Here is a 26725-nt window from a genome sequence, read left to right as displayed (position 1 = left end):
ACGAAGGGGGCTTCTGAGCAGCCCGAAAATGAACGCAGCAAAGTTCACAAGGGTTCTTCCCAAGTGCCGCCTCTCAGTCTGGCACAGGGCTGATGAGCTGGGGTACCTGGGGTCTGAGAGGCCAGGGGGAAGGGGGAGAGAGGCCTTGGGGGGACAGGCCCCCTAAGGGTAGCCAAAACTGAGAGGGTGAAGAAGCAGCTTGCTTTCCTCCGCTGAACATAACAATGTATATTATGTTCACGTCTCCCCTTTTCCTTTGGCTGCCAGGAAGCTCTCAACCACCAAGCATAAGGCTCTGGCTTCTGATTATTTTGTGTATTTTTGTGTATTTTTGTATTTTGTGTATTTTTGTATTTTGTGTATTTCCTGTATTTGTGTATTTGTGTATTTTGTGTATTTTGTGTATTTTGTGTATTCTGTGTATTTCCTGTGTGTCCATTCAGACCCGTGGCTAAATGAAATAGGGTAAAATAGAAAGATCCATACACGACTTCACACGCAGATTCTAGGAAGGAAGGAAACACCCTCTTTTCTATCGCGAGAGGAAGATCACGTGGGAGACACAAGGTGAGCCCACCAGTGGTTCTGTAAGACAGGACAGAGATAGCCCAGCTGGGTGAGTGTCACCTCCCCACCTCACTGTTCCCGTCCAGATGCGGACTTGACACTTCGCTTCTCTGCAGGGTCCGTGTTGATATGCCCAGCCTGGACTTTTCCCCACACTCCAGACGCCTATATCCACCTGCCTCTTGGACATTCCTCCTGGAATGTCACCCAGCTCCCAAGCTCCGCCTGTCACACTGAACCCCTGATCCCCCAAACCTGCCTCGCTGCTGTCCTCCCCTCTCAGGCAACAGTAGCCCCGTCTTTCGTGTGGCTCAAACCAAAACCCGGGAGTCCTCCTTATTTCTCCCTTTCCCCCACCTCCCATGTCTGAACTGTCGGCAAGTCTTGTGCAATTACGTGCAAAGCAAAGCCAGAAGCTGACCAGGTTTTATCACCTCCGCTACCATCGCCTGACTCTGAGCCTCTGTCTTCTCCCACCTGGTGGGGTGGGTGCTTCCCGGAACCCCTGAAACACTGGGAGCACAATCGGCAGGAGCCTTAGCTGTCAGCCCTTGTGATGATTGTTACGTGTCGTTAATTTCATGTGTCAACTTGACCGGGCCCGGGGTGGGGTGCCCAGATATTTAGTCAAACATTATTCTGGGTGTTTCTCTGAGGGTGTTTTCCAGGGAGATTAATATTTAAATCAGTACATGGAATAAGGCAGATTGCTTTCCCTAATGTGGGTGGGCCTCATCCGATCAGTGGAAGGCCTGCACAGAACAAAAAGGCTGCCCTCCCCCAAGAAACCGAGAATTCCTCCTGCCCGACGAACTGCCCACCTGAACTGAGACACTGGCTCTTCCTGGCTCTTGAGCCTCCAGCCCTCGGACAGGAACTACCCCGTCAGCTCTCCCGCTTCTCAGGCTGTTGGACTCAGACTGGAGCTAAACCCTTGGCTCTCCTGGATACTCAGCTTGCTGACTCGTCCTGCAGACCTTGCTCTCGCCAACCAGCATCTCAGAGCCTGCTTCCCGGACAGCCTGACCTGTGACACACGGACCGCCCCTAATCAGACTCCCCATGTTCACCTCTGCCCTCCCAGCAGTCAGCGTGATCCTAGTAAACCTGAAGTCAGATCTGCCACTTAGCCACTCAAGCCCTCCATTTGACTCCTTGTCCCTCCAGGGAAAACCAAAGTCCTGACCGTGGTCTTCAGGGCACCCATGACCTCCCCAACTTGATCTGCTACTGTTGTCCCCCACGCTCACTCTGCTCCAGCCACAGTGGTTTCTGTGCTGTTTCTCAAATGCACCGGGGCAATTCCCACCCCAGGGCCTTTGCATGTGCACTTCTCTGCCAGGAAGTGCATCCTCCAGATACGCATGGCTTACTCCTTCACTTCCTTCAGGGTGTTATGAGAACTACCTTCGCAGTATCTAAAATCACAATCTTTCACGCCCCTGCTTTATTTTTCTCCTTAGCGTTTACCACCTTTGAGGGTACAATCTGGCCCATGCTTTGTTGGTCTAGGACGTCAGTACCGTGCAGGCAGAGTTCTCCATGTGTCTACAGACCCCCAGGACCTCGAATCACATCTGGCACGTAGCGGGTCCTCAACAAATATATGCTGAATGAATGAACACACGTAGGGCTTCCAGAGCTTGATGTGGACATTCAGGTGCCACTGCCCTATGTGACGAAGTTCAGGATCACCGCCCCCCCCCCCCACATACACACACAAACACAGGCTTCTCTGAAAATGCTGGGCTCTTCTCCAGTGCTCCCCCTTCCCAGAAAGCTACCCTAAAACGGCAGCTAAAATTTCCAAACAAACCTTCTCTCCTGGTCCAGGCTCTTTTTAGGGCCGATGCACTTGGCACTGACTCCCTGACTCAAGGGTGAGGCCCCCCCCCACCCCGCCCCCCCACGCCCACTGGCAGCTGCTTGGTTTACAGAATCCAGCAGTGGGCACAGAATGGTAGAGATGTTCGAAAAGACATTTTCCATGACTGTTCAGGCATGAGTAATTGCAAAGCTCCCCACCTCGTTCCAATCCAGAAACCCAGCAGTTGGGGGACACGTTAGTCAAACACAGGATTGAAGAAGCCCTTCGTTTATAAGTGGCGACTACACAGGACAGCCTCCCACGAAGGCAGGCCCCTGATGTTTGGGTGCCTCAATTTCTTCATCTGTACAGTGGGTAAAATAACAGGACCCACCCCAAGGTGTTGTGGAAAGGGCTGAATAATCCAAGAGAGCCTAGGACGGGCCTGCACGTGAGAAGTGTTCACTAGCTGCTCACGACCGCTGCTCTTAAAGACCAGCCTTCCACGCCCCCACCCCCAGAGGCACCCCTGTCAGTGGCCCTGGGGACTCGGGAAGCCGTGGCAACGACCACCACCTCCTGCCCCACCCCCACCCCCTTCCTGAAAGACGAGAGGCGCCTGGCCAGCCCGGGAGGCCAGGAGCAGCGGGTACCGTGTTTCTGACGCAGCAGGTGTAAGGCACCCCGCAGGCCAGGGGTCCGGGGGCGTCGCAGGCGTGGTACTGGTTTTTGCTCCAATCCCGGTAGTCTTCCCCGCCGCAGCACTTAAACTGAGAGAGAGGCGAGCAGAGGGGTGCCGTGTCACCGCCGAGGCCCCAGGCACGGACCAGGAAGGGGCCCTGCCGGGAGACCCTGTGGCTTTTGATGGGTCTCCTGGTAGGGGGAGCACCCGGGGCCATGGTCGGTAGGTCGTCCTGTGCTCTCCCGGGAGGCAGTGAGCACCCCATCGCCGGAGGGGCACGCAGGCCAAGGCTGGGCAGCCTCCCAGGGTGGGTATGGGGAGGGTACCAAACACTGGAGGGAAAGTTCTCTTCGACCCCCATCTTCACATCCCCAGTGCAACTGCTCAACCCTGAAGGTCCCAGAGACTAGGGCTCCATGGAAGCCCTAACAGCCCAGTGGCCTTATGCCACAGCCACCCCAGCTCGGCCTGGGGGTGTTCGTCAGCAAAGGGACACACACACGGCCTGCCATGTGGGCTTGGGACCGAGGGTGGGGACAGGGCGGGCCTCCTTTCCCCCTGGCTTAGCTTCTCCGGGCACCAGCCCCTGCACTGGCACAGATCCGAGGAGGCAGTGGCTCCCTGGAGGAGGAGGAGGAGGAGGAGTGAGTGGAGGAGGGGGAGCGGGGGAGGAGCGGCCGTACGTTGGGAGGTCAGGGAGGCCCCTCTGAAGACATGACATTTAATCTGAAACACGAACAGCAGGGAAGAGCCAGTCACCAGTGCATAGGCCCCACAGAATGAGCCAGTGGTATGTGGGCAGCGGGCACAGAGGCCTGTCAGGAGCAGGGGGAGTGAGAGGGGAGGGACGAAGGGGAGAGGCCGGCCTGGGCCGCACCAGGCAGAGCCTACTGAGCCAGAATGAGTAGGGAGCTGAGATCATATTCTGAGTGATGGGGAGTCGCTGCAGGGTTGACTAGGGGAGTGATGATGCCAGAGAGACACAAAGCAGACACCCTTCCGCAGCCCCCCAGGGAGCCCTTCCGGCAGTTTTTAGGACCTGGAAGTGCCTCCCCAGGGTGCAGTTAAAGGGCATTTGCTTTGCAGTCCAAGAGACCAGAGTTCAAATCCTCAGGCTACCCCTCCTAGCTGTGTGACTTTGGGCAAGCTGACCAGCCTCTCTGGGCCTCGGATCCTCATCCGCAAAGCAGGAAGAGCAATGCCAGCTTTGCACAGCTGAGCTGAGGGTGACAGAGCCAGGCCATACACGAAGCACTCAGCATGGGGCCTGGCACCGAGCATGAGTCACCCCCACCCCGCCCCACCCGGGGAGAAATGAAATCCCCAAGCCAGTTGAAGGCTGGTTCCAATAAAAACATCATGCTTCACCCGACGGTCAGAGCTGGCCGCCACACCCCTGGCAGAGAGGGGCCTCCCGGAGGCTGCACCTGTTGTGACCACAGTGAAGGCCTGAGCCAAGGGAGTGGCCACTGCGGGTGGCCCTGGGTGTGGTGAGATTTGGTTCTCACTGACGGCTAGCACGGGAACCAGGTCCCAAGGCCATGTCCCCAGAAGTGCAACGTCAAGGCACAATGACATCAGGACATCAAGAGCGAGGGGCCGTCCGTATTCCCCCCCTCATGCAGATGAGGAACCTGAGGCTCAGGACTAAATGAGACCGAGGTGTAGAAGCCACTGAGGGCTTATCATTGCATCGACAGACTTGGGTAGACGTTGTGGGGAGAAGGACAGTGTCCCAAAATGACAATCGTCGCGTTCACAGAAGTGCTATGGGGGAAAAGGGGACATCGTGTTCTGTTCCCCAATGCAGGAGGATGTGGGATCAGGGACGAGCTCTTTCCTCATCAGGGCTGTCCCTGACTTGACAGGGAGTGAGCTCCCCGTCACTGAACGGACCCTGAACTGGGTGGCTTGGAGGTCACTCCCACCTCAAGGAAGGATGGTCTTTGCCCATCAGAGAAGGGTACCCTGGGACCCTGCAAGGTGGCTTTTGGTTTTACCTGACCTTATTCTTTTTGGGGGGAGGGGAGGGTGGTAACTAAGGAGAGACAAGAAGAGTAAGGACATTCTGGGCCAGGCGCGTGGGCAGAGGACTGGTTGAGAAGGTCAGGCCCTATACTTGGTGGCTGTCTATGGCACACCATTGCCTCCCAACGTGGCCAGCTACTTGCTTTGGGGGCGGACAAGCCCCTGCTCCGTCACCCTCACCCTCTTGAGCAGGGTCCCGAGTCGGGGGGCCAAAGGGCATGGCAGCTGTGTCTCTGACCCACGGCGCCTGGCTCACCTCCTTCTGAACAAAGTCCATGATGTTTTTGAAGTCCAGATCGTCATAGTAGTTCTCGATTCCTCTTCGAATGTTGTCATTCAGAAAGTCGATGGTCTATTTAGATGGAGACAGTATGAAAGAAACAGACCTCCCCTCCCTGAGCCCAACCCAAGGTCTCCCAGGACTCGGGATTGGAACAGAGTGCCCACGTGCCCAAGGAGCTCCCACCCCGCCTGCACGAACGCCCCACCACATCCCTGCCCACACCCTCTCCATGCCCCCCGTGCCCATCTGATGCCTTAGTCCCTCTGCCATGTCTAAGCAGGAGTGATTCACACGCTTTCCCATACAGATCAGATAGGCCAGGACCCAAGAGATGGGGCCCTTCCCCAGGGAAGCAGCCACGCCAGGCTGGGACTGGTGGCCCTGGTGCCTGCCTGGTGCTCCTTCCACTGTCCAAAGACAGGCCTGAAGTGAGTCTTCCTTTTGTCCTCCAGACCTCCTCTCCACTCTCGGCTGCTACCCAAGCTCTTGCGTTATAGATAAGGAAACTGAGGCCTAAAGAGGGGCCTGACTCTGCCAGGGCACAGAGCAGGCAGGCGAGGGGCCTGGCCAGGACTGGAAATCAGCTCTCCTCACTTCCCCAGAGGTTCATCGCTGCGGGGCTCTGGCCTGAACAAAGGGCCCACCCCCTAGCTCGGACCGGGAGGGGTGCTGGCACATCGCCCTCTCCCGGTCACACTGGGCCTTCTGGATCAACAGCTCGGCTGTTGTGCTGAAATCCAGGAGCACAAAAGGCCCCACAGCGGGCAGGGGTGGGGGCAGGAGTGTGGGCAGCCCAACCCCAAGCTCAGAGCAACAATCAGGGCTTTCAGAGCGGGGAGGCCCGCATATCACCAGAGATTGTGCTGGCACAAAGGGGGCATTCTTGGCTCTGGAGCCAGACGATCCCCAGGGGAGGCGCCTGTGGGCGCCCCTGGGAAAACCTGGGTCCCAGGCCCGGTCCTGGGCTGCAGGCCCCACCACAGCCACTTCTCCTCTCTGAGCCTGAGTTACCCACTGGTGAACCAAACCTGCGGGCCCGTCTTCAAGGTAACTTCCAGTTCCGAGGACCAAAGACTAAGCTGAGAGATGCTGTCGAGGCTCAGAGTCAAGAACAGGCCCCCGCAGCCAGCCAGGCCGCGGACGCTGCATTTAATACCCGAGCCTCCAGTTCCTTACCTGCAAAATGGGGAGGACGGTCCTCTGCCTTGTAGAGCTGTGAGTGTAGACGGCCTCCAGAACAAAAGCCAGCGGCTAGCCTGGGACCCCACAAACCCCCTGCAGCCCAGGGAGGCCATCTGACCACAGTCACCTCACTGGTCACTGGCAGAGAGACGCTAGAACCAAGGTGGCGAACCCCCAGCCTGACAACACTAAGAAGCCAAAATAAGAACTCAAGGTTCAGTTTGGGGTCATCTCCCCACATCATCTCCAGTATCAGGAAGAGAGGAACAAAGGGTACATCAGCCACGTGCTTCCCGACACTCACTGCTCAAAGCCAAGACAATAAAGGAGACCGGCTCGGGGAAGCCTATCTCTGTGGCCAGAAGGAAAACCCTCTGCTGATGAAGGCCAGCTGCTCAGAAGCAGACCTAGGAGCCGACAACCTTGACGGTGGCCTGCGGGGGACGTGGGGCAAGTCCACTCACGGGCGCGCCAACGACCGTGCTCTCACCAGCCCTCAGCCCCTGCGCTGATCCCGGGGCAGGGGCCGGCTGGCCACACAACCCGCACAGAGCAGGGACCCGCCTGGCCTCAGGCCCACGCTTCTCAGAGGCCCCAGGCCATGAAACCTTTCCAACCTTGGGTGCCCGCCCCTCTGGGTGACGAAGGGACAGGCCAGCCAGCTGGGACACTGTTGAGGGCACCTAAGAAACAGGACACTAGGGTGGGGCCGGTCTGCCACCCAGGGTAGGGCAAGGGAATGAGCTCATGGCATTGAACGGCACGCTGCAGGGGGCCCCTGGGTGAGCGGAGATGCAGGGGTGATGCCAGGGTCAGGGCCTGTTTCAGTCAACTCTCGAGGCATTGCAGACACAGTCCCCCATGTCCCCCTGGACCTACCCCAGTCCAGTGGCCACCTCCTCGCCCCCCTACTGGGTCACATACTGTTGGGACTCCCCCGGGGCTAGAGCTGGGGGGCAGGGGATGAGGGCAGGAGGCCCGGGGCAGGGTCAGCCGAGGGGAGAAGCCTCTCCCTCCCTCTTTGGTGAGCGGCTCTGACCTTTTTCTCCAAACCATCTCAGTCTCTGGGCACTTTCCAAACATGCTGACTCCGAAAAAGGCCTCTGTGAAAATCAGGCCTCCCATCTGGTAAGCTGAGCCGGGCCCCTGCAGGGAAGGGAGGCCCCGCCAGAGGTCCTTGGAATGGGCAGGAGGAAGAGACGTCCCAGGCTGCGTGGACCGTCCCCAGTTCCTCAGGGACCTCTTCGGATCACACTTGCTCTTGTGTGCATGCGCTGCCTGTGGCACCGTGAATATGTGGCCTCAGGGGCCACATGGCCCGGGCTAAACTAAGCAAAGAGTAAGCAAACATCAAAGGCCACAAGATTTTCAGAGCACGGTGTTTAAACCACCAGAGGCAAGCTACAAAGAACTGTCCTTTCTAGTTCTTTCTTTTAAATCTAGTTTTAAAGTTATCCAAAGCCTCCACAGCAGCTTTCCCAGTAGAGGTGCTTTCTGCTTTTAAATGGAATTGGGGAGCCCGAAGAATCGGGGAGCCTGGGCCGCTCAGTTGGTTAAGCGACCGACTCTTGGTCTTAGCTCAAGTCATGATCTCGGCTCAAGTCATGATCTCATGGTTCGTGAGTTCCAGCCCTCCATCAGGCTCTGCACTGACAGCGTGGAGCCTGCTTGGGGTTCTGTCTCTCCTTCTTTCTGCCCCTCCCCTGCTTGTGCTTTCTCTCTCTCTCTCTCTCTCTCTCTCTCAAAATCAATAAATAAACTTTAAAAAACCGAATGAGGAATCAAGGGAGTGGGACCCGTGGCAGCCGCAACGCAGGGCTGGGAGGCTGGGAGGCTGGGAGCAGGCGGAGAAGGGAGGAGGGGCAGGACGTTGGCAGGAGCCTCCTGCCTGCCTCTGGGGATGGAGCTTCCGCTGCCTTCTCCTCAGCTCCCGAGACCCCAGGCTGCGGCCCCACTGCCACCAGTACCAGCCCGGTTCCCACAGTGTGGAAGGGGGTGCTTGGCCTAGGACTTCCTTCCCTTGCACCTGGGCTGGGCCGGCACCTCCGGGTTTCCCTCAGTGCCCCAGACTGTGGGGACTTGTCCTCTTGCCTCCAGTCCTGAGAGGGGGCCCAAATCTAACAAGCAAGACCAGAAGAGAACCCAGGAAGCAAGAAAAAAGGAGCAGAGAAAGCTACAAGGTTCTCCGGAACACGTGCTAGACCCTTCCTCAGACCTGGCCGGACGTCGCGGGTTTAATCCCGAGGGAGAGGAGGCCATGCTTCAGCTTCGCAGGTGTTTGGGGCTCCAGCTGTCCCTCCCACACTCCGTCCACAGCGGGGCACCCCGGCTGTGAGGGTCTGGCCTGATCTCAGCAGAACCTTCTCTACTTGGCTCCAGATGGGAAAGTTATATACGTTTGCGTGCTCAGCCAAGCGGGCCACCGTGCCTTCTCCTTTCTCCCTGCCCCTGAACTTCAAGGGCATGTCCAGAACCGGCTAGTGCCAGGGCCACGATAAAAAAAAAAAAACAGGCTGGGTGCTGTCCACCGTTCCCTGGCCCGGTGTTGGGTGTGACCACAGCACCCTCTGGTCAAGGCCAGGAAAGAGGCCACTCTTCACCCCTGCCTTGGTAGCAGAAGGCAGGTAGAGGCAAGGAAGCCTGTGACGGGCATACAGGTGCACCAGCTACAGCCCGGCACCCTCTGGGTGTCCCGCTCAGCTCTGCCTGACTGGGAACACATGGGCAGGAGCTGCCCTCCTCCCACACCCCTACACCCTCGGGAGAGGTCCTGGAGCAAGCTGCAGCACTAGGAGGTCAAGGTGAGATGCGAACCACTGTGGAGGTCACTCAGACTCTCCTCCCATTGGCTGGGGTCAGGACACTGCACTTCAGATGCCCGAGCCCTCGGGTCTCGGTGCCACTAGGCTCTGTACAAACAGAGAAGCCACTTCAGTCTGACCACCAGGTCATGCCTGACAGCAGAAACCCCACCCAGGGTCAGGGATGGAGACTTTCTTCCTTATATCCAGGAGCATGTTTATATATTGCTGCCTGGCTGGGGCCATGGCCCGTGCACCTTCCTGGGAACCCAGCGTGAGGTCGTTAGCCTAATTGGTCCTCATTTGTCACCAAGAGCGACTTAGACTTGACTGGTAGCCCGTGGGGCCAGACTTGTTAACAGTGTGTCTCAGAGAAATATGTCTTCTCCTCTTGGTGAGGAGAAATGGAATCGCGAACTCACCTCCTCCTGGAAGCGGACCTTCATGGCTCCTCACCTTTTTCTCCACCTTACACCGCCCCTTCCTACTACCATCAACAGCCAGGCTGTTTCCCTATCCTCACCATCGGCCAGTCTCATATTTTGCATTCGGGTTGGAAGGGACATTGTTTTTTTTAGGTGGTATTTTTCCCATGATTTTAAGAAAAAGAATATTTGGGAGCTAGGGCAAAAATACAAAGAAGAAATAAAAATCACCCTAGCCCTACCCCTCAGAGGATATAAAAGTTAATATGATAATATTGCTATCATCTTCCAGATTTTTCCAGGCCTAGTTTTTTCATGGTGGAGATCTGACCGCATTTATAATTTCCTATCTCATTTTTCAATGATTTTGAATTCTGCATCACAGGCATATGAGAACGTGGCCCACGATGAGCCTCCAGAGAGCTGAGAGCCCTGACGGTGAGGGTCCTTCCTGGGTTGCACACAGAGACCCTCCCCTGACAGGCCCCATGAAGGGACACACCATCCAATCCTCAGGGTTTGGGGATAATGAGATAATGAGAAACTCTCAGCCCTGACCTTGACCCACGGCGTCCTCAGCTGTGAGGTCTAGGGGGTGGAGGTCCTTCGGTGGAAGGAGTGGTGGGTGTCATCGCCCCTGCTGAGCGACAGGGCACTGGGAAGATGGCTGATCGGGCCGCCTTTGTGAGAGTGCTCTAGAAACCAGAACTGCTGCTCACTTAGGGTACCGTTTATGAAAACAGTCGATGCTGCTGACCACAACCTGGACCTGGCTCTAGCCAGGAAAACACTATTCCGTAACCTCTGGAAAGCCACAGGCTGGCTGGGAGCCCAGCGGCTGCACAGAAACACATCCCCACGGACGAATGGAATAAACCTCTCTCCCCTCAGGCTGCTGAGAAATGAACCAACACCCCGATCTTCCAGCTCTGAGCAGACAGTCTGAAAAGCAGAAAAGGGGAAAAGGGAGGAGCAGGTAGTGACACCAGATCGAAAAGATAACTGATGAGGCAAAGAAAAAGGGAAATAAAAGAATATTTTGGGACAAACGAAAATGGAAACACAACATACCAAGACTTTGGGGATGCAGCGGAAACAGTCACAAGAAGGAAGTTTATAGTGATAAACATCTACCTTAAGAAAAAAAGAGAACAATGTCAAATAAAAAATCTAACTTTACACCTCCAGGACGCAGAAGGAGAGGAGCGAACCAAGCCCCAAGTTAGTAGAGAGGGAAGGTAGTAACAAAGATCTGAGCAGAAATAAATGAAGTAGAGACTAGAAAGTCAATTAAAAAAAATATCTACAGGGGCGCCTGGGGGCTCAGTCAGTTAAGCATCTGACTTCGGCTCAGGTCATGATCTCACAGCTAGTGGGTTCAAACCTTGCATCGGGCTCCGTGCTGACAGCTCAGGGCCTGGAGCCTGCTCTGGATTCTGTATCTCCCTCTCTCTCTCTGCTCTCTCTCCCTTTCTCAAAAATAAAATAAACATTAAAAAAATTAATAAAAAGACAAAAAATGAAAAAATAAAATGAAAAGTTAAAAAAGAAATAGAAAATCTGGACAGACCAATCACGGGTCAGGAACTAGTAAACTAGTAAATGTCCAGGGCCAGACGCCTCACTGGTGAACTCTACCAAACACTTAAGGAATAATTAATACTAATCTTTCTCAAATTCTTCCAAGATATTGAAGAGGAGGAGACACTTTGAAGTCATTACGAGGCCAGCATTCCTCTGATACCAATGCCAAGCAAGGAGACTATAGGAAAAGACAAATATGGGCTAATACCTCTGATGAACATAGCTGCAAAAATCCTCAGAAAAACATCAGCAAACCAAATTCAACAGTACATTAAAAGGATCATACACCATGATCAAATGGGATTCATCCCTGGGAAGCAAGGACGGTTCAACATCTGCAAATCAATCCATGTGATAACCACATTAACAATGAAGGATAAAAGTCACATGATCATTTTAACAGATGCAGAAAAAGTATTTGACAAAATTTGACATCCTTTTCTGATTAAAAAAAACACTCAACAAATTAGGTATAGAAAGAATGTACCTCAACATGATGAACACCATACATAATAAGCCCACAGCTGACATCATACTCAATGGTGAAAAGTAAAAACTTCTCTAAGATCAGAAAGAGACAAATGTCCACTCTCACTACTTCTATTCAACATAGTCCTGGAAGTCCTAAGCCAGAGCAAAGAAATTAGGCAAGAAAAAGAAATAAAAGTCATCTAAATCAGAAACGAAGAAGTAAAATTTTCTGTTTGCACACGCCATGATCTTACATATACAAATCTTCAAGACTCCAGCAAAGATCTGTCAAAATTAATAAATGAATCCAGTAAAGTTGCAAGATACAAAAATCAGCATACAAAAATCATTTGCATTTCTATACACTAACAATGACCTATCCAAAAAAAAAAAAAAAGAAATTAACAAACCCATTTACAATAGCATCAAGTTGAATAAACTATTTAGGGAGAAATTTAACCAAGGAAGTGGAAGATCTGTATACTGAAAATCATAAAACACTGATGAAAGAAATTGAAGACAACACAAATAAATGGAAAGTTATCCCTTGTTCACGGATTGGGAGAATTAATATTACTAAACTATTCATACTACCCAAGGTGATCTACAGATTTAATGTAATACCTATCAAAATTCCAATGGCCTTTTTTCACAGAAATAGAAAAAATAATCTTAAAATTTGTATGGAACCATAACAGACCTCAAACAGCTAAAGCAACCTTGAGCACAAAAAGTAAGCTGGAGGCATCACACTTTCTGATTTCAAACTATATTACAAAGCTATAGGTATCAAAATAGTATGGTATTGGCAAAAAAAAAAAAAAAAAGACAAGACATACAGATCGACAAAACAGGATAGAGAGCCTAGAAATAAACTCAGTCATACCCACTAACTTTTGATAAAAGCACCAAGAATACACAAAGGGAAAAAGATAGTCTCTTAAATGGTGCTGAGAAAACTAGATATCCACATGCAAAAGAATGAATTTGACCATCAGCTTACATCATACACAAAAGTCAATTCAAAATGGATAAAAGACCTAAACATAAGACCCGAAATTACAAGACTCTTAAAAGAAAACATAGGGGGAAAAGTCCTGCACGTTGGTCATGACAATGATTTTTTGGATCCGACATCAAATGCACAAGCAACAAAGGCAAAAATAAAGAAGTGGGGCTACATTACACTAAAAGGTTTCAGGGCACCTGGGTGGTTCCATCGGCTAAAATCTGACTCTTGACTTCAGCTCAGGTCATAATCTCACGGCTTGTGGGTTCAAGCTCCACATCAGGCTCTGCACTGACAGCATGGAGCCTGCTTGGGATTCTCTCTGTCTCCCCCCCGCCCCCGTCCCTCCCCTGCTCACACTCTCTCTCTTTCAAAATCAATAAACATTTTTTTTAAGTTTCAACAAAAGAAATAATCAAAAAAAAATGCAACAACAACCAACAGAATGGGAGAAAATATTTGTAAACCGTATATCTGATAAGAAGTTAATATCCAAAATGTATAAGGAAACCTTACAACTAAATAGCAAACAACAATGACAACAATTATGATCTGATTAAAAATGGGCAGAGGAACTAAATAGATGTTTTCGTAAAGAAGACATCCAGATGGCCAACGGGTATATGAAGAGACGCTCAACATCACTCATCATCAGGGAAATGCGAACTGAAACCTCAGTGAGATACCACCTCATGCCTATTTGAATGGCTATTATCAAAAAGACAGGAGGTAACAAATATTGGAGGGGAGAAAAGGAAACCTTTGTACGCTGTAGGTGGGGATGTAAATTGGCACAACCATTATGGAAAACAGTATGAAAGTTCCTCCAAAAATTAAAAACAATGGTGCAATATATCCTTTGGCTATATATAGTACAGCATTGTTCACAATAGCCAAACTATGGAAACAACCTAAGTACCCATTGACGGATGATGGAGATATATATGTATGCATTTTTTAATTCATATATTTTTATTTTATTTTTTTACAGTTTATTTATTGATTTTTGAGAGAGAGACAGTGAACAAGCATGAGTCGGGGGAGGGCAGAGAGAGGAGACAGAGAATCCCAAGCAAGCTCCCGGCTGTCAGTGCAGAGCCTGACACGGGGCTTGATCTCACAAACTGTGAGGTCATGACCTGAGCTGAAATCAAGAGTCAGATGCTTAACCAACTGAGCCACCCAAGAGCCCCTATATGTTTTTATTTTTATATTGTATCGTACGTATATTCATCCATTGCATATACACACAATGAAATATTCTTTAGCCATAAGAAAAAAAGAAGGAAATCTTCCATTTGTAACAACACGGATGGACCTAGAGAGCATTATGCTGAGTGAAATAAGCCAGACAGAGAAAGACAAATACTGTATGGTATCACTTATACGTGGAATCTACAAAAAAGTTGGGCGGGGGGCGGCGGGGGTGGGTAGTGGAGCCTGGGTGGCTCAGTCGGTGAAGAGTCTGACTTCAGCTCAGGTCATGATCTTATGGTTCGTGAGTTCGAGCTCCGTGTTGGGCTCCGTGCTGGCAGTGCAAAGCCTGCTTAGGATTCTTGCTCTCTCCTCTCTCTCTTCCCCTTCCCTGCTCATGCTCTCTCTCTCTCTCTCTCTCTCTCTCTCAAAATAAGCAAATAAACAAACAAATAAATAAATAATTTTTTTAAGAAAGGGAAACCCATAGAACCAGGGAGCAGAAAAGGAGTTACCAAGGCCTAGGTAGGAGTGGTGGAAGAGGGAGACATTGGTCAGGGGTACGAACTCTGAGTGATATGACGAATAAGTTCTCGGGATCTAATGCATGTCGTGGCGACTATAGTTAACGACAGCATATTCTGTATGTGAGATCTGCTGAGAATAGGTCTTGAGTATTCTCACTAAAGAAAAAAAAAATTACCATCTGAGGTGATGGATGTGTTATTTAACTGGATTGTGGTAATCACTTCACATTGCACAGTTTGAATATATTACAATTTTACTTGTCTCCTATACCTCGGTGAAGCTGGGGTCGGGGAGGAACAAAGAACTGAGAAAGAAGACTGAGCCGACTCGATCTTGCTGTGTGCTCTCAGTTTTCCCAACCTCTCTGTGCCTCACTGACTCCACTGAGACAGGAATCTCCCCTCCCCTCTCCTGGAGTCCATAAAGTGGAAAGAAGGCCCCTGGATTCTGGGGGTCAAGCCTGTGTTTAAGGCCCATCCCTGCTCCCACCCGGGCCAGGATCCAGCTGCGCGCATGAGGAGCTTGGTAGGAGTCAAACACCGGGTCATTTGAGGGATCCGGGATAGTGATGCTGCCTTGGGCTCAACTTCTGAGAAGAGCGACAACCTGGCCGCAGTCCTGATGCAACTGCCCCGCAGCAATGCCCAGGAGCGCCAGGGCCCAAGCTGTCTGGGTGGGGAGGGTGGAGGCAGGGGGCGGACAGACAGGGCAGAGGTTGTGCAGACTAGCCCTGCTCCTCAAGTCCCACCTCCGACACCAAGGCCAGGATGAAGACAAAGGAATGGGCTATGGGAGAAATGACAGAGCCTTGAGTTGGAAATCAGCCCTGCACAGCCCCCAGCTTCTTGCAGGACCGTGGGCCAGTCCCTTCTCTTCTCCAGGCTTCAGGACAGAGGAGCTAATGTGTAGCAAGAGTCCAACCGGGGGGTCATTGCCACGCCAGGTTCTCACATGCCTTCTCTCATCAACTCCTCACCCCACATCCCAAGAGCTAGGAATGATAACGCCTTGAGATCCTGGGGATCTGAGAGGCTAAGTGACTTGCCCAAGGTCACACAGCCCGTGTAAAGTGGCCCCTAAACCATGGCCTACGAGGACCTAGGGGGTCTGTCTTGGTGGCCCTTGCGACGTTTCCTTCCATGCCTCCCCATCAGTTACCCGCTTCAGCCCAGTGGCCCGCACTCTGGTCCACAAACCTGCCAAGTTCGTTTCTGCTTCAGTGGTTCCCTCTGTCTGGACTTCTGTTCCCCCTGCGCCTTGCCTACCCCAGGCACTCACCTGTCACCTGTTCTGTTTTCTTGTTCTCTGGTTTACTTGTTCAGCGCCCGTCTCCCCAGCAGAATGGACGCTCCGCAAGGAATTATCTACCCTACTCTCTGCACACCCCTAGTTTACAGCCCAGGGCACGCACGGTGGGAGCTCAGCATACACATGGCTGATACATGCACCAGAGGCCCACCTGGTTCCGGAAGATCAAGGCCACCACGCCACCAATGAGCTCAATTATGAGGCAAATCCCAAGGATATACATAAACTGAAAAACAAAATTCAGAGATTCACTTAGAGGGACAAGAGAAGCATCCTTTGCCCCAAGGTCAAACGCGATAAGGAGAATCCTCTCTGTTGGAGCTCCTACTGGCTCCCGGGCCTTTTCCTCCTTCCTCCTGTGAGGGCACGGGATGTGGACAGATATTCCCCGGGAAAACCCATCTCTGGGGCCAGTCAGTGGTCAGGAAGTGTGACTCAGCTGTCCAGGCCAGATGGTTGTTGAGGTTTATCCCACGGTCCTCAGCAGAGTCCAGGCAGAAAAACACCCCTCCTACCGCCACCGCCACCAGGAGAGCTGACCCAGAGTGGGCAGGCCTGGCTAGATGGGCAGCCGCCACAGCACTTCCAGCTCTGCCGGCAGAGCCCCTCAGAAGTGGCTTCCCAGCCCCCCCCCCCCAGAGTGGGTGAGAGAATGTCTGAGGCTTGAAGGATATATCCCCCCACCCCTGCCCCATCACAAAGCAGGTATTGTCCAAACTGATGCCAGCAACCTCCAGCCTCAGGCAGCACCAACACACTGCTTATCAGGGCTTTTCGGACCTTCCCACGTGAGAGGTGACAGTGAGGTCAGACACACACGTGGGTACAGAGTGAATGGATCTGCCTACCCAGTACCCCCAGCTTTGGGGAGCCATCCCTCACTGTGCAGAAAGGGGGGCAGGTAAGGCTGGCGCCATGGCAGGCACTTACTTGGCCCGGGCAGGCCCATCAGAGTCCTGGGACTTCGGCCATAGGTTACCAGGAAACGCTCTCTGGGATCAAGGGCCATAAACCCTCTATTGGCCTGAGGTGCCTAGTGACAATTGCAAAGAGAGCCTGAGGACCCAGCCTGGCATCCAGCTGGGAGGTGGCGAAAGAGCAGGAGCCCAGGGGTGCCATCTAAAGCCCTGGTCTCAGTGTGGGCTTGCTGATTACGTGAGCCAAGGACTCACCACCAACATCTTTGGGGTTTGCTTGCTCTCGTTTGAGTATGGTTTCTCCCACTCGCAGCAGAGAGTCTAGACCAACACGGGGTTTAAGTAAGAAGAATATTCAAGTCAGCCTTTATATACAAAAGTGGAGGTGGCCTGGTCTCTCTTGGGCCAACGTAACAGAGAGGTTGGTCCAGGAAACCCTCTAGAGAGTGTGGTTTGAGGCAAGGACTGAAAAAAAAAAAAACCGGGCTGCCCAAAGGCCCAAGGGCAGTCTCCCCAGTTCTCTAGGGACTCCAAGGACCGCCCCCCACCCACCGGCTGAGGGGTGCGTGGGGCCAACTCACCGCTTGGAGAAGGCACAGGTTGTCACGGAGGGAAGCCAACACTCCAATGAAGGACACGATGAACATGATGACCCCCAGGAGGATGAGGATAATGGCTGGGGCCAGAAAGGCACTTTCAAGGGTTTTATATTTCTGCCGCTCAACTTCTGCGTAGATCCCCACCGACAGGATCAGGCCCCCGATCAGCTGCAGCAAGAAAGCGAGGAGTGAGAGCGAAGGACTGGCAGTCACTTGATTTTCCTACAAAGAGTTCGTCTGGGGGTTATGGTGCCCGTCACTGGGGGGCTCACCCCGGATGACCACAGATGAGGGAACGCGCTGTGGGCTGAACCGTATTCCCCCAAAGTTCATACGGGGCACTGCTAACCCCCAGGGCCTCAGAATGTGACTATATTTGGAGACAGAGCCTTGAAAGAGGTAATTAAGTTAAAATGGGGTTATACGGGTGGGTCTTAATCCAGGATGACTGTTGTCCTTGTAAAAAGAAGAGATGAGGGACAGACACACACAGAGGGAAGACCACGTGAGGCCACAGGGAGAAGGCAGCCACGTACAAACTAGGGAGACAGGCCTCAGAGGAAACCAACCCTGTGAAACCTTCACCTTGGACTTCTAGCCTCCAGAGATGTGAGGAAGTAGACTCCTGTGGTTGAAGCCACACGGTCTGTGGCGTTTTGTTACAGCAGCCGTAGCGCGCTGATACAGGCTCTGTTTGGAAATGCCGCGTTAGAGGCAAATACTGGTGAGTCGGGAGAAGGGCCACTGGTTGGGGGGTCAGAGGGCCTGGGTTTGAGTCCCAGCTCCGCCGTTGCTAACCGTGGGCCTTAGACAGGTATTTGAGCCTACGGTTCCGTGTTGCCATCTGAAAAGCGGCAGAATGACACTTGTTTCTGCCCTGCTCACGCCCCAAGTTTCCGCAAGGCTTTCGTGAGATAAGGAAAGTGGAAAAACAGAAACCTAAATGCTCGGGGCCGCTGTAAGGACTACTACCCGGGCAGGTCACCCCGAGGACGTTTCAGAGCTGCTCAGGGGGACGGGCACCGCACAAGCACCGTAAATATGGGCTGTATTTGCAGAAGGACCGTCAGGAAGGCCGAAGGTTGGAGCAGGAGGAGTTTTGAGAGGATTTTTAAGTCAAATTCCTTGTTATCAACTTTCCCAACAGTGGAAAGGCGACTCTTATAGTACTCCATCAGGAAAATTCAGGTGACAAAGTCCCCTTGGAGGTCTCCTCCTTTCTCTCAGCCCGAAAACTCGCATACTAAATTTTCAGGGATTTTTTTTTTTTTACTTATTTTGAAAGAGAGAGAGAGCACGAGCGGGGGAGGGACAGAGAGAGGGAGGGAGAGAGAATACCAAGCAGGCTCCACGTGGTCAGCACAGCACCCGATGCAGGGCTTGAACGCTGGAACCGTGAGATCGTGACCTGAGCCGAAACCGAGAGTCGGGCACTTAACCGACTGAGTCACCTGGGCACCCCTAAATTGTCAGGGAGTTTTATCAGCTGACACCACTCCCAACCCTCAGACAAGTCTGGGGCTCCCTCGCCCGGGATCCCGTAGCAGTGTCCTGACTGACCCCCTCCAGCCCATTCTCCACACCAGAGTGACCAGGCAAACCCTCATCAGAGCAGGCTGGTTCTCTGTAAGAATAAAAACATCAACCTCGATCACAGACGATAGGCCCACATGACCTGTCAGAGCTCACCACTCCCTCTCCTCCTCCTTCTCTCTGCTTTAGCAGCACTGGGTAAAACACGCTAGTGTGTAATCCCAGGGCCTTTGCCCAGGCTGTTCCCCCTCCCCAGAATGCTCTGCCTCCTGACATCCACATGGCTCACTCCCTCACCTCCCTCTTGTCTTTGCTCAATTGTCAGCTGCTTTGTGAGGCCTTTCCGGGCCATCTGATCTAGAAGGAGAAAATCCCTCCCCCTGAAAGTCCTGACACCATTCTCCCTTTTATTTTCCTCCTTTGCACTTACCAGTATGTAACAGGCAACTTTTTTCTGTTACCTTTTAATTGCTTGTCTTTCCCCGTAAGACTATAAGCTCCAGGTCAGGAGGGATTTTCCAACTCTTTTGGGCATCCCCAGCACCCAGAACAATCCTGACATTTAGGTACCACCAGTGTTTACAATCCACGTGCGTTGAATGGATGCGAACCGGACTGTCCAACCAACCCCCTTGGGTTTGAGGCCAACGCTGTCTCCCCAGTCTCCTGTCTGTCCAAGGACCCTGACATTCCATGCTACACACTGCTGGGGGCAAGGACACCTCATTAGCTATGCTGCACTTCCCCTCCAAGGAGAAGGTGGTGTGAGAGAGTAACCAGAGCTGAGGTGCAGCCAGCTAAGGTGCCCCGGAAAGGAAGTGAGGGATCATACAGACGGGATGTTGGCGAGATACGCCACGAACATAGCTACCCTAGAGTCACATCCAGAACACTGAGGAGGCCGCCCCTCCAGTTACTCACCGGTCTTAAATTGGCTCAATGTGCCTTCAAAATAGATCTCCGTGACTTCCTTCTAAGGAGCACTAAGACTGCATCCTGGGTAAAGGGAGGTGCCTCTTTTCCCCTCACTTTTGACAAGTACTGAGGATGCCAAAAGTCAAACAGACCAAGCTTATTTAGAACCCCCCCACCCATCACAGAGGATTGCCAGGAAGCCATCTCCCCCTGGGGGTCCACTGTATTTGAAAAGATAATCCGGGATTACTGAGACCCACTTCCCCCCAGCCTGAAAGGAAGAACTCTCCAGCACAGGAGGTGCTAACCCAGCTGACAGACTCAGCCAGGAGTCACTTATTAACAAGTTGACCATATCAGGAAAACCATGAGTGAAACGATGTCATCGAAAGTACCCACTTGAGTAAATGTTTACATTTATAAGGCAGAACACACACACACACACACACACACACACACACACACGGAAAAACTTCTATATGAAATAAAATCTACCTTTAACAGAGCAAGGTTATCTGGTCAGTTCACGCTCCAAAAGCCAGAACAAGGTAAAATGATTGTTCAAGGCCATCCTGAGCCCTGTGGGTCCTCTGGGAACAAGAACAATCATTTTATTTATTTATTTATTTTTTAATTTTTTTTTTTCAACATTTATTTATTTTTGGGACAGAGAGAGACACAGCATGAACGGGGGAGGGGCAGAGAGAGAGGGAGACACAGATACAGAAACAGGCTCCAGGCTCTGGGCCATCAGCCCAGAGCCTGATGTGGGGCTCGAACTCCCAGACTGCGAGATCGTGACCTGGCTGAAGTCGGACGCTTAACCGACTGCGCCACCCAGGCGCCCCAAGAACAATCATTTTAAAAAGCCCGGTCTCCCCCTTCTGAATTACTGGACTGCTAAGGAATCGCCCACTGAACCCTAACCCTGAATCAGACCCAGAGCCCGGAGATCCCTCCACCCCAAAGCTGAAGATTGTGCTTAAAGAAGACTGCACAGGATGGAAGTCTTCACAGCCCAGGCAGGGAGTGAATTAAATATGCAAGGACACAGTGTACTTGAGGGCTTCAGAGGTGGGGTTTTATCTTCTGTCTTGATGAAAAGTGAAATTCTTCTACTGTAGCTGACCCAACAAGATAACATCTAAGTATTTTCAGAATTGCTTCCACATACTTCTGCGAATTTTGTGTTTCCTGTTTTAAAGATTTTTTTAAGTTTATTTATTTATTTTGAGAGAGAGGGAGAGAGCACATGAGCAGGGGAGGGAGAGAGACAGAGAGAGAGAGAATCCCAAGCAGGCTCTGCGCAGAGCCCGATGCGGGGCTTGAACTCATGAACCGCAAGATCGTTTCCGGAACCGAAACCAAGTATCGGACACCTAACCAACTGAGCCACCCAGATATGCCACTGTTTCCTGTTTTAAAGGAAAACAGGCTCTTCTGGGCTGGGGGGACCCAGGCCCTGACATCTAGGCTGTCCCTCATTCCTGCCTAAGGCCATGCTTCTGGGTTAAGGTAGCCTGCTTTGGAAAACCATCTCCAAAACAGCAGAGCAGAACTGACCCCAGCCCTATCCATAAAGGCAGTCAGTGGCTTCTTCTATTTTTACAAGCTCCCTAGAGCCCCGGGACCCACTCCAGAACAGCCTTGCCGGCAGGAAACAAAACTTCCTTTGGTCTGAGCTCCCTCCTGTTGCAAAGCATCGCATTTTCCCTGCCGGTCAGCCTTACAACATTTCCAGACCACCAAAGCCCTAGGAAAAACTCCTGTGGCAAACTTAACCCAAGCCTCCTGGCTCCACGAGCACTGTGCACTGAGTCGTCACACGCATACTTCTCCTGGCCCACCCGCTTCTCCTGCCACCCCAGCCCCCCTAGCGGCCTGGCAGACGACCCCTGAGGAGGCTCCCAACTCAGCACAGGCCGCCCTGGTTTCCTCATTCAAGTGATCAAGGGGCAGTGGGCCTGGGGAGAGGCAGCCATACCCCCTTTCCAGGAACTTTAAGATTTCCAGTGATATTTACATATCCAATGACATCGGTTTATGTTTGCATTTGAGTATAAAACTAACTCTCATTGTAAGCATGCGATCCCATCCAGTCCTCTCTGCTAATTATAGCCTTTCCCCCAAGGCTGCTGGGGGACCATTCCAGCTCCAGCCAGAAGCAAATGGCCCATCTGTCATGCAGGACATCTTCAGCTACAGACAGCTGGGGGAGGGGGGGCAGGGGGTGACCACATGGCCATGCCCATGTGGGGCCCAAAGCCGGGGGATGCTGCTGGCAGCCACAGGCCAGGCCCAACGCCCCAGGCTTTGCAAGCCCTGTGGCATCATCAACAGGCTGTGCAGGAGCCCCGTGGTCCAGCATCAACTGGGCCTGAAGGTTCCCGCTGAGCCCTGCAGCTTGGAACCAGTTTCCTTCTCGGCAGGGAGAAACCCAGCTTCACACAGCTGCCGGGAAGCAGGAGGCCCTGTGACATTCCAGCCCCGGCGTCTCCTCCTTCAGGAAGCATCTGGTCACCAGTCTGCCAGCTCACTCCCAGCTGACGCATGTCTGCACTTACAGACCCGTTTCACCCCCAAAGGCACATACCAGGCACCTAGTATGTCCCAGGTCCTGAGGTCACAGGGGTCACAAGACCAGATAGGGGTCAGAGAGGGGTCAGAGAGGTGGGAATTGACCTCTACAGTCCACTGGATGGAATTCAGCGGGTCTTTGAACTGGGGTTGGAGAAAAGGTCATCCCTTTACTTTTGTTAACCTCTAGCTGAAATGTTTCTGGCACAAAAAAAGTTGACGATTCCCTGGTCCGTGGGAAGCGAGCTGCGATTCTTACCATGGAGAGGCACAGGGGGCTCTGGGAATTCCATAGAAAGTAATGGGGAGAAACAGAATGTCAGGAAATCAGGATGGGCTTCCTGGAGGAGTCAGTGAGTGTTTCCTGGAAGATCCCAAGAACGGCTCCATTCTGGAACTGTTTCATGAGGCCACTCAAGGCTCCAGAGTTCTCTGTTGGGCCCAAACAAAGCACTTTTCTGCGTTTCCGGCTTTGAAAGGATGTGAAGGGTAGCTAAACCCCAAGGCCCAAGAGAGATTTTAGATAAGATGGGGTGAGCAGGGCCCCTGCATCCGGCCAAGCAACCCTGAACCTCGCATGTGCCAGCCCTTCTGCCCCGGGTCAATCCTGCCTGGCCCTGGCCAGACAGCCCCCTCCTCCAGAGGCTTCGTACCAGCCTCTCTCCCGTACAGACAGACGGGGGTGCCGGAAGGAGCGGCAGAGGGGAGACAAGAGGTGGGAGCTGGCGTTCTGGGCCTCCGTTACCAGCTCAGTGCTCCTGGCCACGTCACGTCTCCTCTTTAAGCCTCATTTTCCACCGGTAAAATAGTGAAGCCCGCTGCCGCTTACAGAGTGGTTACGCTTACCAGCAGGCTGCATGCGCTATATACCAGGTCAAGAAGGCTGGTCTGAGATGTCCTTGCAAAATACACCGGCGCCCACAGCGGGACAGCGCTGCGTTCTAGGATGACGCTACTGTCCAAGATCGTAGCCACTTGTCACGCTCTCGAAGTGTGACTCGTGTGCCTGAGGAACAAATTTTTCGTTTTATTTCGTTGGGCTTAATTTGAAGTTGACCACGTGAAGCTCGTGGCCACCATAGTGGACAGCACAGCCCTAGAGTGTGCCCCTCACCACTCCCCCGCAGTGGTCCTTTCTGAAGTCACAGAGGCCAGCCTTATTTAAAAACCATGTGCCCTAACCGTCCAGCCACTAGCTAGAGAAGGTTCAATTAATATTCACTGACCTCACTCAGCAGAAAACAGTCTCTTGGCCCAGTTGCCCCAAGAAAGCTCAGCTCGTGCTGGCCCACTCCTCCTGCCCCTAAGGAAAGCAGGACAAGCAGGATCCAGAAGGTTCTGGCAGTGTCCCCAACCCAAGCTGACATAGGGCCCATTCTGTCTCCTCCGGAAGACTGCCAGCCCCACCCCAGGACCACTGAGCAGTATTCCCCGCCCTTGGGTGCTCGACCCGGTGTCCTGCCCTGGCCCCAGCCCTACCCACAGTCAGCCCGTGCTTGGGGAAACCAAACCAAAGCCAGCCCCTGGGGAAGCAGCAGTGGCTGTCCCCTCCTGCCGGCGAAGGATCCAGTCTCTGGTCTTCATCACCGGACTCTGCTGACAACTCTGCCTTGACCCTGGACAGGACTTCTTTAAAACAAAAAAACTAGACATCAAGTGCAGAGAACCTGGTTAATTGCAAGCCTTGGTCCATGACATTCTCTGACACAGCCCGCTTTTGCTTGTAATGTAATAAGCACCACTTATTATCCAGTTCTCCTGTCCCCGCTGATTTGGCACGACTCTGTGGTCACACATTAAGGTTCCACATATGCTTAGGTCTGTTTCCGGCTCCTTATCCGGTCCCTCGATCAACCTGGCGATCCGCAAACAAACCTCCTCATCCCAGCGACTCCTGATTGGTAACACATCTGGGCATCTCGTAGGCCAATTGCCTCCTTTATGTCTTCTTCCCAAGTGGCCAGATATCCTTGGACATTAATTCTTCCATACACGTTTGAGAATCACTTTGTCAAATTCCACAAAAAAAAAAAAAAAAAAAAAAAAAAAAAAAACCACAACCTGCTGAGGTTTGACTGGACCACATTGACTCCATAGATCTCTTTGGGGAGGATTGACATCTTTACTCTGTCAGGGCTTCTGGCCCATGGGCATGGTGTATTCCTTCTTTGTGTCTTCTTTATTATGACTTCTCTATAAACAGTGCTCTCCATCCTCCTCCAGGCAGAAATGGGGAAAGGCCTCTAGAAGGCTGGAGGGCCCGCCAGCTAGGTCCAGGGGTGGAAAACACAGAAAACAAACCTCTGGGAAGCAAGGTGGGCACATCAGTCTGTTTTGTGCCCCCTCCCGTCCCTAGCAGTCAGGTAGAGGCTCAATTTAGAAGACCCCTCCATGGACACAGAACGTTCCAGGCTACGAGGGAGCTAAGCTGGGAGGTCTGGCAGCCCCAGCTACTAGAGCCAGCCATGGCTGAGAGCGGAATTTCTAATTAAGAACGCCCACATGTACTGAGCACTGTGGGTAAGAGCCGACCCAGCTGGGCCTCTCCTTAGGAAAAGTTGGGGGGCAGACATGTGGGGAGTGGCAAAACAGATAACCAATAAGGATGTTCTGAGACAAGAGGCACAGCCATCAGGTCCTCCTGGGAAATCAGGAAAGGCCCATTGGGGGTTCCCACTACTGGACCCTCCACGAGGGCGGACCACCGGCCCAGTGCACCTGTCGGAGGGATGAATCTGAGAAATGACCTTGTTTCGGATGCCCAGAAACCCAAAGAAGAAACCCCGGGGATCCCATTCCAGAACAGAACGTTCCACGGCTTACGGATCAGAGTGATTTATGGTTAATCTGAAACCCGGGGAAAGAGCCAAGGCAAAAAAGGAGAGTCCAGGGCAGATGCCCTCCACCCAACACACTCCTCTCCCTAGTTTCCTTTTTCCCTCTCCAGACCTCTCTCTCCCCCCCATGCCTTCACTGTGTCAGAACCAAGAGAGCCAGAAGCCACATCCTCCCGGGGCTGTGTTCCCATGACATCTGAGTGATTATCTCAGCCCCAGGTGGGCCCCAGCCAGGCGGGCTCATTAGCAGAAGCCAATCTGAACAGAAGCCACTGAGCCCCGGAATGCACCCTGGACAGGTGGGCCTGGCAGTGGGGACAGGAAGCCCCCCAGCTCTGGCCTCTGCAAGCAGCACCCTGGGCTCAGGGCTGTGGCTGTTGGCGGGAGTGGGTCAGGTGACCCAGGCCGCCCCACCTCTCAGACCTTTTAAAAGGACACACAGGCTCACAGAGGTGATGAAGGGGCTTTGTCCCAGACAACAGGCCCCAGCAGCCTTTCAGAGCATACACATGTCTACCAGATACTGGGCCAGACATCCCCGATTCTTCCACTGGCCTGGGGCTTTTCCCAGAGACAGCATGGGAATCATCCCTCAGAACCCGAAGCGAAGGCAAGAGGAACTTCAGGGATGGGGCCGGGGAGTAGGCGGGGGTCTCCTGTGACCTCACTTCTCCCTGACTCTCCGGGCTGCTGGAAGGAGAAGCTCCAGTAAAGGAGGCAGCTGCCTGGAAAGGACTGGGCAGGGCAGGGCAGTGGTAGGGGAAGGAAGAGAAGAAGGGCTTCCCAGCATCAGCGCAGAGGGCACTGAGGCCCCACATCCAGGCTACCGCCTCCCAAGGGTCACCTGGCTGGGTTGGGCATATACAAATTCGGCGTTGTCTCTAGGCTAAGTGTTTCATGCTTCTTATTTTTAACGTGAGGTATAGTTTTATATCGAAGAAAAAAAAATGAATCAAATTGCTTTTTATATATAGGTGGCCCTCGGCTCGTTCTTTCCCCCTCTGCCCCTGAACTAGAGTTGGAAGGCGGAGGAGGCATTCAGAACACAAGTGTCAGTGCTGGGTGTGTGCGGGGCCTTCAGAACTGCCTCCCCGCCAAGGGCTCGTGACTCCAGAGACACGAGGAGAAAAGGGGAGAGCGTCACACACTGAAAGGAGCACTGGGGGTAAGGGGAGACTATAATCCCAGCTCTGCCGCTGACTCCCATGTGACTTTGGGCAAGCCCCTTCCTATCTCTGGGCCTCAGTTTCCCTGCTCCAAAAGGGAGGGCGTTGGCTACAAGCTCTAGAATCCCTTCACTGCTCTAGAAGTCCATGAAAACTCACAAGAGAATAGCCCCGCCTAGAATCCCGGCCACTAGCAGACAGAATGTGGCCCGAAGTCTCCTCTCCTGGGGTCCCCTGCTCTCCTACCTGGTCCAGGATGTCACATTCGGCATGAGAAAAAGCCCTGCAGGGGACAGAGGTCCCCCCACCCCA

At 52.7% G+C, this 26725-nt stretch overlaps 1 protein-coding gene across 2 annotated transcripts in view; it reads right to left on the bottom strand.

The window, feature by feature from the left end:
* TSPAN15 (tetraspanin 15) overlaps positions 1-26725 on the bottom strand; it is a 50088-nt gene that overhangs the window by 4722 nt on the left and 18641 nt on the right. For both annotated transcript variants that reach the window (XM_045040071.1, XM_003994004.6), the window contains exons 2-5: positions 17368-17553; positions 16021-16095; positions 5341-5436; positions 3028-3144 (exon numbers count right to left, since the gene is read on the bottom strand). In XM_045040071.1, coding sequence (XP_044896006.1) covers positions 3028-3144; positions 5341-5436; positions 16021-16095; positions 17368-17553 — 474 coding nt within the window. The remainder of the gene's footprint in view (positions 1-3027; positions 3145-5340; positions 5437-16020; positions 16096-17367; positions 17554-26725) is intronic.

The sequence above is a fragment of the Felis catus genome, chromosome D2, assembly GCF_018350175.1.
Source record: "Felis catus isolate Fca126 chromosome D2, F.catus_Fca126_mat1.0, whole genome shotgun sequence".
NCBI lineage: Eukaryota > Metazoa > Chordata > Mammalia > Carnivora > Felidae > Felis > Felis catus.
This window is presented reverse-complemented; position numbering and strand designations above follow the sequence as displayed.